The 11,278-nt window shown below is 34.0% G+C and overlaps 1 protein-coding gene across 1 annotated transcript in view; it reads right to left on the bottom strand.

Annotated features, from left to right (window-relative positions):
• Positions 1-11,278, bottom strand: part of LOC106458013 — an 84,549-nt gene that overhangs the window by 42,607 nt on the left and 30,664 nt on the right. The window contains exons 4-7 of the mRNA XM_013917462.2: positions 8,683-9,653; positions 5,724-5,817; positions 2,325-2,521; positions 2,077-2,156 (exon numbers count right to left, since the gene is read on the bottom strand). Of these exons, the coding sequence (XP_013772916.1) occupies positions 2,077-2,156; positions 2,325-2,521; positions 5,724-5,817; positions 8,683-9,653 (1,342 nt within the window). The remainder of the gene's footprint in view (positions 1-2,076; positions 2,157-2,324; positions 2,522-5,723; positions 5,818-8,682; positions 9,654-11,278) is intronic.

An 11,278-nucleotide genomic window follows, 5' to 3' on the forward strand; every position in this document is an offset into this window, starting at 1 on the left:
AACAAACCAAAACTAAAATTTACCTTTGTACGACGGGAACAATAGAAACTAAAGTAAAACGAAAGTAATTAACTAATTAATTTATTTAGTTTATTTTAGTGTTCATGTAATTGTAGCCAAGGCTCTGAAGGTAAGCTGGGGATTATTATTATATATATATATATATATATATATATATACATACATACAATTTTAGTTAGTTAAGTTTAGAAACATAAACAATACTCGAATATATTTGTACTATTTTAAAGTACACCGATAACCTTAGAGATAAGTGTAGTAACTGCAATACCATGAGGAATGTCAAGAAATGTATCACAGCGTTGAATCTGAATTATCTGGCTTTGCTTTTACACTGTGTTTGGGCTTTTTCTTCAAGTTAAGTCAAAGGGAAAATAATCTTTATTAACAAAGTCAATCAAGCGAGTGCACTTAACGTTTTTGCAGCGCTTCACTGGAGATCTATCTCTATACAACTTCGTTTATATTTTATTTAACGAGATTGAAAAATTAGGAAACAATGTGTTTGTTTATTGGGTGTCTCACAAATCTACTCGAGGGCTCTGTGCGCTACCTATTCGTAATTTTGAAGATGAAAAGCAGTTACTCAAAACCACCCACTGTTAATTTTTTGCTATTCTTGTCATTTCACTCAATAGTGTCGTCACCTTGTCGCGGTGAGAGCGCTTGTGTGTTTCAATGACTCCGAGAGTAATACCGGCGGTAGTTCTCACTCCTGGCAGGGTCACCCTAAACGGTAAGGTCGAGGAGAAGGGACTAGACGAAGAAAGCCACAGAAGACCTAAACTGCGGATCAGGCGAAGGGAATGTGCGAGATTTTAAACGGCTGGGAGGGGAAGTACTGTCAATCGTCTTGGTTGTCTAGGTCATTGGAACACCGGTACTGACCTGCCAAATTAGTGTGGTTAGCGCCTGTGCTCCGCTATCCCCACTCTGAAAGAAGTCACGCACAGGCTACTCCTGGGTCATAAACACGTTTTGGCTGATAAAAAATCAACTTCCTTCGGCCGATCACTGTCTCCGTATGCAGGAACATGGCCTTCCTCGTCAAGTCCTTTTCTCGGAACTTCGTCACGGCACTTGTTCTCGGGGTGGACAAGTAAAAAAGATGGAAGGATAGCCTGAAATCAACCTAAAAAAAGTATCCATTAACCTCAACACATGGGAGGAGGATGCGTTTGACCGTTCTTGTTGGCGTCGTCTAATCCATCATGCGACAGAAACATTCGAAACTGATCGACGGGAAAATGAGAAGCAGAAGCGAAAGAAGAGGAAAGAAGAAGAAGCCAATCCTTCTTTACGACAACGTCTTCCTCTGTGCACTATTTGCAAGAGGTGTTCCAAAAAATGTAACTCTCGAATTGGGCTGTTTAGTCACATGAGAACACATTCACCCTAGGAGACGTCGTCTTCGCTCGCAAAGGACTGCCGACGATAAATTATTGTCATACTGAATAGTGGGAGTTGACTGTCATTCTTATAACGCACCCATGGCCCCAAAATGCGGAGCACAATTTTTACACACTACAGAAGCTCGGCTCTACAATCCGAAACGCTAACCACTGAGATGCGCTCAGACAAAAATAATGTGAAGGATAAAAATAATGCATGAAAAGGGACATTCTAATGTTATATTGGGCAGCTCTAAATAGAAGAGAAAAATTAAATAATCTATGTATTGACTGCATAACTTTGTTTACACCAGCATTTGTAATTTTCCTTAACACCAAATATGAATAAATTAATCATGTCCCTCTTAGCTAGGTGAAACATCAAGAAACGATTTTGTTTATTTGTATGTTTGTTTGTTATTAACACAAAATTATATAATGAGCTATATGTATTCTACCTACCACAGGTATCGAAACCCATTTTTAGCATTATAAGCCAACAGATTTATCGCTTGAGGGGTCGATTAGAACGAATACATTATTAAACGGGTATCAAAATAATATAGAAGTATGCGCCAATTATTTTTTACATTTATTTAGTTTTAATCAAAAGTGCATATTTTCTAAATAAAAGAAGAACCTAGAATGATATTAAAGTCTTTACCTTGAAACTCGTAATAATCTGGGTCCACAACAGCAAGGAATTTTTGGGCATTTTTTCGTGCACACTGATCTTCATCCATTCTAAACAAAATGAAATAACTAAGTATTTTTAAAATCATTATACTGGCAATCTGAACAATTATAAAAATCCAACACTAAACAATACTTATTATCTTATTTCCAATGCATTGGATTATTTTCGAGTAATTATTCTATCCAAACATAAGAGAACAAGGTAACATTTCTTACCTCATTACGGACTTCAACATCTTAAACATTTCTTCTCCTGTCTCGTGCCACATAGTTGCGCATGCATAAATCCTTGTTATGTTGTTTGCATTTCTAGCGTTTTGAGATGACACATGCTGTTGTATATCGACATGTGAAGGTTCTGTTTTATAAACTTCTGCCATTTGGGTCTCCTCCTTTTCTAAGTCGTCAAGATCCTAAAAAAAATCTGACAAATTAAAAATGGAATTCATCATAAAGCAAAGTTATCAAACTATTTCTGTCTGTCTTCCGGAAAGTAGGAGTACGACAAAAAGTTAGTTTTCTTTCGTAGCCTTGGTGGTACAAAATAATTAAAAATCATTTGACGCTTGTACACTTTTGTTTTTTGAAGATAAAAAAAAATATAATGAAAGTTAAGAGCAGTAAATGGAGAACGTATTGAAAATAACTATATTATTATTATAATTACATGATAAGCTAGATACTGTGTATATGTGCTTGCTAAAAATGTATTTAGAAACACTATAATTCACTTTAAAGACAACTTTGACGTTGTGAAACAATGTTGAAGCGAAGTCGCATTTTGATACTAACAAAGAGAGAATTTTGAATTTCACTTCCAGTGGTCGAACCAGGTCGTTCTTAAGCATTTTCCAGGCATTTCTTTAAAAAGTTCAGCGCGACCTGGTGCTTTTTTTAATTTCCCTTATGAATTATTCTTAGGCTAAGATTAATATGTTAACTAATTAACGTTACGTAAATCAATGAAACACAGAATAGAGAAATTATCTTTCCATGTGTTCCACTTAAAAAAAAAGGTTATCTAGTTAACATTGTTTGTTAAGAAGTCTCTAGAAATCTTCCATTTTTAAAAATCCTATAACTCATGCATTTTTATCTAGGACTACAGCACATTATACAATTAAATGTTCTATAATAATAATTTATGTATATTACATCAATAATTCAGACTTCAAAACTGATATATCTCTCTGTGAAACCTACTGTTAAGTTACAAATTGAAGCCAAGACTGATCAATCAAAAGCACCCGCATATATTGGATTTATACAAAGTCTACGAAAAAAACAACAACAGATTATCATCAATGTTCTTAGAGAGCTTAGATGTAATTATTAATTATGAAATATAAAACTACATTTAGTTGATATATTTCCCGATACCCACGTTGCGACTTGTCCAGCAATTTCAACGTCAACATTTTTGATACTTGGATTCATAGGGCACGTTACAAGTAAATAGCTTAGCTTTTGGAAAAATTACAATACGATTTCCTATTTCAAAAGTCTGAGGTAAATAAATGTATTTTCATTTTTCGATGTACTTAGATTTCTGAAAATACATTTTTCTAAGAAATAATCAGTTCAATGCCAAAGGACAATCTAAAAAAGCTTCTAGTTAATTTGAGCAAGTTTTATTTTATACAAGTCGAATCAAATGGATTAAATATAACGTAAAAGTACATCCTTTACAGTAGCTCAATATATCTCTTTTTGCAAAATGCAAACTTTATATTATACAAACGGCTACTGACCTACTTGCACGACTTGGTTAGCGTGGACTAGACTGTGTTACAAGATATATGAAGTGGTCCTGAATGTTCACATTGTAGATTACAAAGCTCCCCCCCCCCAGTGGCACAGTGGTATGTCTGCTGACTTATACTGCTAGAAACCGAGTTTCGATACCCGTGGTGGGCAGAGCACAGATAGCCCTTTGTGTAGCTTTGTGCTTAATAACAAACAACAACACAAATACAATATATATATATATATTTAATCGGCCTGTTTGTTTCAGAATTGTCGTGCAAAACTACGCAAAGAGCTCTGAAGAGCTAATGGACAGCACCTGCCATCAGCTTTTGAGTTATTCTCATCTGACAGATTTTACCGTCACTCTTATAGTGCAGCCACGAACCCAAATGCAAATGTGTTTTTCTGGTAATACGCTGCGAACAATCAACCAACACATTTACAGTCCGCACACGCTAACCATTATTTATTAGGAAATAGTTATGAATTATTTGAATTCGAGAAGTAATAATAAATGAGGCCAGGATATTACATATATTTTTGATCAATGTTATATATGTATTATAAAAGGAAAAATAACATTTTTTATTTTATTTTTAATATTTCCACTCATATATTTTATCGATAATATTGTTACGACAGCGGAAGTCACCAGACGCTGGTAACACGTGATGAGTATCTGGAAGATTCACGAATAGGCGAGTGCAATCTAGATGTGCGCTTTTATAGTATATAAGGCGGCAAATAAAGTGACGGCAAGATAGTTGCAGATAGAGAGATTGAAGATATAGACACGGATAATCGAGTCAAGCGGGCGATAGGCACTGTAAATAATGTGCGTGAATCGTTGTGAATTATAGCGTGTGTTTAAGTTAAACTGACTGTGGAAATTAAGTGTATTGCAAAGTTGAATTGATAAAGAATAAAGTAGTTTCATTTAAGAAAGGACTTGTATCGCGGAAGTTTCTCGGAAAGAATTTCTACGGAAAATTAACAAACGAACACAGACGTAACAACATTTTTAGTTCCTCAATTGACGAGATTACAATAAATAATAATCAAATCTAGCAACATTCTTCTTAGTAGACTACCTATTTAAATCTGTCATTCAATTTCTAACATTATACATGCCATATTATTTGCACTCGAAAATATTTTGAAAATGTGATATTGTCACCTTTCCTAATATCCCCATTAAAATTAAGCATTATAAGAAATTAATTATACAAATGCAAGACAGAGAAACATGCGTGTCCTTAGATGAGTAATGAACATTACCTCTTTAGGCCTAGCACAAATGCAATTGTAAATCCTCATTCCAACATAAATGTTATATCAGTTGATTCATTTATTCACTTCCAGGGGTGTTAATGAAACATGTTGGAGTATTGCAATTCTGAATTACATTCATGTCACATTAAAAGTGCATATTCTTGTTATTAATTCTGGTATAATTTTTGTGACAACCGCTAACGATGTGATAATAATAATATGATTATACGCGAATACAAAATATAGGTTTCAGTATGACTCAATTAACAAATACTTCACTCAGGGTTAGAAATTATTTAATAAAGATTGATAACCTCTCAAAACAAGGAAGTTAAACCGTGGAATTCATCGAATTCATTTACATGACGTACTTTCAAACTGTACAATTATTTTTATGTTTCGCATAAAATTAATTATAAAAGAAAAGTATAATAAAGTAATACATTAAAATATTGGTTAAAAAGTTGTTATATAGTCATATTTGTAGTAATAGATATCAGTACGTGTAAGGTATATTGCAAAATTTTCTTTTACAATTGGACTGTCAGTTGCTATACAAGAACTACAAAATGTTTGGATAGGGTTCTTACGTACTTCGCTTTTGATTTCAGCTTCATCGTCTCGCCTTCGATTTAAAGCCAGAGATTGATCAATCAAAGCACTCACATACATTGGATTTATAAAAAGTCTACGAAAAAAAAGTGAACATCAGTGTTAGAAACAACTGTTCTAGATAGGTGATAGAAATTAAATAAAAATACAAGTTATTTTGACCAAATCCAGATAAGTATTAACACAGGGTATTTATTTAACGATTAAAACCTGACGACCTCGCTTGGTTTCACGTCATTTCAATAGTTTTTATGTTTGTCATGAATGAAGTTTATGATGACATTTCTCTTGGAAATACTTAACTAGAAAGTTATGTATAGAGCATTATTAGAGCTTATATTTGCTGTTAATACTTCAAAAATAATTGTTTAATAATACTGTAGCATGTTTATAATAGGAAGTGAGGTAAGACAGCCCACTTAGCTAAAATGGCCACTCTTGTATTTCATGTTCTGACATCTAGAGTGAGTATATATATTACTACTGTTCACGAGACCCCTTGTACGAACAAACTGACGAACAGGTTTGAATGTGAATGATCAAAGCGCCACTTAAATATTTTATTTTGGAGAAACTTTGGTCTAAGACAAAGATTGTTTGTTTTTGTTTTTTGAATTTCGCGCAAAGCTACACGAGGGCTATCTGCGCTAACCGTCCCTAATTTAGCAGTGTACTGTAAGACTAAAAAAAAGGCAGCTAGTCACCACCACCCACCGCCAACTCTTGGGCTACTCTTTTACCAACGAATAGTGGGACTGACCGTCACATTATAACGCCCCCACGGCTGAAAGGGCGACCATGTTTGGTGGGATGGGGATTCGAACCCGCGACCCACAGATTACGAGTCGAGCGCCCTAACCACCTGGCCATGCCGGGCCCTAAGACAAAGAAGTATACTATTAAGAACGATTATTCCCATTGGGTGCCTTAGTGTCAGCTGTGAGGGGCGCGAAGGTAGCGACACCCGCTAGTGTGGGTTCAAACTCTAACGTATACAGACACTTTTGACAGTGAGTACAAGAGGATTTTCATCTTATAGTTTAAGTTTCATTTGCATAACCTCTAGAGACTCCGAAATGAATATCAGTAGTTTTTTCAGTTACAGTTTATATTTTATCTATTACTTTCTCTAATCTAACACTATACAAACTAGATCCATTTAACTGACCGTTTAACCATCAGAAAAAAATTACCTTTTTTCCCCTAAAATGGCTGCATATTATAACATAACAATTATTTATCTTTAACAGTTTAATGCTCGTAACAGTTTACATCTACTTTTATTTAATTTTATTGTGTTATTGCTCTTTCAACCGCCCCTAACATCTAATCACGCAGTTAAAGTTGTACCAAACGCGATGAAGGCAAAGCTCAAATTACGGTAATAAATTACTAAGAAGTGTCATGTGATAGCGACAAATGAATATTGGAAATTTTCTAAATATTTCGTTTCCAAATTATGAAATCAAAACTTAAATGATATTAAAACCTGATCTAGAAGGATCTAGTTTTGATGCCAACTTTATTTATATAATACAGCATTAAAGTGATTTAATTAAACTTTAAATATAACTCTAAGTCTAAAATGGTAGTGACATGCGCACTTTGACCTACCTGTATTGAGAGGGTTAACCCTTGCCTTGGTATTGTGCCTTTGAAATTGTTGGAGTTTATGGAAGCGTAGATAGTTTCCTTTCCTAATTTCCACCGACTTTCACTACTTTCGGCCATTATTTATAGTGGTTTATTACCTTTTGAACCTACACAGCATAGCAGCGCTTGAATCGCACCGACAGTGACAAGTTTTCGTGCCTTACTGAATGTCCGTGATAATTTACTTTATCTGAGGTAAGCACTTACGGTTACAAAGGAGATATTTTAGGGAATTTCATTTTGTTAATTTCAAAGAATGAGGAGTATAAGACAGCCGAGTATCCCGTAAAAGAAACACAATTCAAGTTCAACAATATTTTATAAAGTGCAACTGCTTTACAATCAGTGACTTAGGGTAAGGCCCCTCTCACGGGGCATTTTAGCCTCATATGCCAACGTTCTTTAGCGTCATTATCCTAGATAATATGCACCACCTTCCCAATCCCTCCTGGGATAATTTAAACGTTCATTTAGGCGAGTTAAGTGCAGTTGAGAAATGCAGCATTTAGCTTAACTTCAGATGATTATGAGTTAGATGGAGGCTATTTTAATCCGTCATGAAGGTTCGTTTAATCCAACCTTATTGGTGAAACAGCCCCAACTACAAGCATTGCATTTTTTAATATATACAAAAGGTTATGCCCAATGTTTGGTTTAAATAGAGAGAACATTTATAATACAAAATGGTTCATTTTAAAACATTTCACTTTTCCATTAAATTCATTTTAATTCGTAAAAATCTTACATAAATTTAAGAATATTAATTCTGATTACTCATTTTCAACGATATATACATACATATGGTAAATAAAAACTTCTGATTACTCATTTTCAACGATATATACATACATATGGTAAATAAAAACTCCTGATTAACATTGGGCATAATCTTTTGTATATGTTAAAAAATGCAATGCTTGTAGTTGGGGCTGTTTCACCAATAAGGTTGGATTAAACGAACCAACCAAAGCTGAACTATATTATCAATCTAAGATTACAAGATTTCTTCTTCACCTTTCCCTACAGTTTTGTTCAATGAACCGTATCAGAGTAATCTAGTGCAAGCAGGTTTAATAATTATTATTCAAAGGTAAAGAAAAAAAAAGATGTAATGATTTTTATTCACCTAGTAACTCTGAGTAAGTGCATTTAGGTTATTTAAAATGTGTTCAGATGTTGATAAAAAATTCTTATTATCTATGATTTTTATTCAAATTACGTTTATATTTTTGTAGACTATAATTATTCTCATGTATCACGTTTTATTTAGAAATTACAAAAAGCTTACTTCTCAGTTGATGCCAATCTTTCACATTTTGGTGTCCAGATGTGCACAACTATCCACGTTTGTGACAACAGCCAAAATAACCACATCCATGCATACTGTTTAGAAACAAAATCTGCAAAAACCTCACCCTCAGGACAGGTCCAAAAAAAGGAGTGCTCTGGAAAAAGTTTTTCGAAGAAACAAACTTCCTCTGTTTGAACTCCACAAAATGCAATAAGAGCGGACACACAAACAGGGATTGTTAGACTAATAGGAAAAGCAAAACTGAACCCTTGAATGCATATTTTACAAGTAAATTTGCCGCATATATAACAAAGTCGCGAAGCAAATACATGTACAAGAAGAACATAAATGGGAGTCATTGCACTCGATGATATCTCAGTTGGATAGTCCAGATGCAATGTTGTTGCTGGCGACTCGGTTAATGCGGCAGAATTCCTAATTTGATCATTTATAATGGAATGGTTTTGAAAACTAACCTTAAATCCTCGAAAGAGTGACGTCACATCGTTCATGTTCATCAGTAGAAAGACCAACATGCTACAAAATATTAACAACATTTTCCAAACTGAAATAAAGACATATGTGAAATATCTACTATTCTGCAAGTCATCCTTTGCATCAGCTAGTATTTTCATCAAATATATTGGTGACCGCTTGTCAGTGTAATTCTCCCAACAGTTAATGAATACTAAGATAATAGCTGGAGGGATTGCCCAACATCGAGTATTATTAGATACCAAAGGCCATACTACGAAACCAGTTGCTTGTGCTACTAATGAAAATATATCAAAAAATATTTTAAGTGGTCGCCTCTCTTCAGTATTATGGCGTGATAATAATCCAAATAACCCAGGCATGAAACAAACGCAATTTGTCAGCATAACTGCTTTCACGACGTCCAAGTCAGGTAGAACAACAAAAACTAGAAGTACAAGGCCTAGAACGTGCAGTGACTCAGTGATGAAGACCTGAAAAAATTCATTATTTTTAATAAACGTATAGCTAAGTTCTCACTACACATATTCTTCCAAAAAGCTACAAATGTTTTTCACATAGTATTATTACGCATAATCAGATGATAAAAACCTTTGCTGATAATACATTTTCTTTTCTGAGTGACAATGCATCAACAACTTTAACGAAAAAATAAAAATAACCACCAAATTAGCAGAATAGTTAAATTATGTCAAGAAACAAACTTGACTTACATTTTTAGAAGGATTTCAATTGTTGATGCATTAGAATTCAACGTTGACTTTGATTTCTTGATGACCAAAGTTTAATTCATTCTTACATATTGTTTGTTGTTGGAACTACATATTATACAAGTAAAGAAAAAACTTTTTAAAAAAGGAAATAAATGTAGGGATGGCTAATATCAATCCTTCAAAAACAATAAAAACAATATATAAGGGTACCATTTGTAGGGATGATGCAAATGCCATCCCTACCATATTTTCTTTACTTGTTTTTTAAAGCAGTGTTTCAATACACAGAGGAAGGTTGTATTTATAACCAATTTCTAAATACAATGAGGTTCCAACTGTAATATTTATTCTTTATCTATTTTTTTCTTACACTAGAATTGTGAGTTTTTTAATTACTACTAGTTATTAATGAAACTTATAAAAGCGGATACTCTGTTTTAAACTATGTCACCAAATTTAATTTGGTTAACACCATTATGTTGGTTTTTGAGTTATCGTGTAATAAAGTAGAAGAAGAAAGAACAACAAGAAATCCAAACTTTTTGCTATGATATTTATAGCATTTTTAGAACTTGCGACTCAGTCGTTACATATATAAAGTTATAAAAGGAAATACTGTATAGTATTTTAAAGTTCTGATGACCTATTGAAGAGATATTTTAAATATTTTTTCAATGAACAATCCGAGCTATCTCTAAATAGGCAGTACTACCGCCTGTCTGATTAAAGTTATTTTCGTCTGCAGTCTCAAGACATTCCTGATCTAAATGTTCGAAGATGTATGAAGAATTGTCAGCACGAGGTGTCAGATGGTCTTTTATACGTTGTTCTAAACGACGCGTGGTTTAACCCACGTAATCTCGAGAACAAACATATCAATAAACAATGTAAGAGCGCTGAAATTTATTGATTCTGTACTTTATCTTGAAAACTTTCTCTATTATCAGTTTAGATTTTAAGATTACATACGTTGAAATTTGGGGATAATTTGGAGGGCCAATTCCAATATTCGTTGGTAAAAAAGTAGTTCAAGTGTTTGCGGTGGGTGGTGATGACTAGCTGCCTTCCCTCTAGTCTTTCACTGCTGAATTAGGGACGGCTAGTGCAGATAGCCCTCGTGTGGTTTTGGGCGAAATTCCGAGTAAACCAAACCAGTATGTGAAAGATCGAGTATTTTTTAATCGAGAGGAGACTGATCGAGTATTTTTTAATCGAGAGGAGACTGATCGAGTATTTTTTAATCGAGAGGAGACTGATCGAGTATTTTTTAATCGAGAGGAGACTGATCGAGTATTTTTTAATCGAGAGGAGACTGATCGTAGTATTTTTTAATCGAGAGGAGACTGATACGTAGTATTTTTAATCGAGAGGAGTACTGATACGTA

This window comes from Limulus polyphemus, unplaced genomic scaffold (genome assembly GCF_000517525.1).
Source record: "Limulus polyphemus unplaced genomic scaffold, Limulus_polyphemus-2.1.2 Scaffold404, whole genome shotgun sequence".
In the NCBI taxonomy this organism is placed as follows: domain Eukaryota; kingdom Metazoa; phylum Arthropoda; class Merostomata; order Xiphosura; family Limulidae; genus Limulus; species Limulus polyphemus.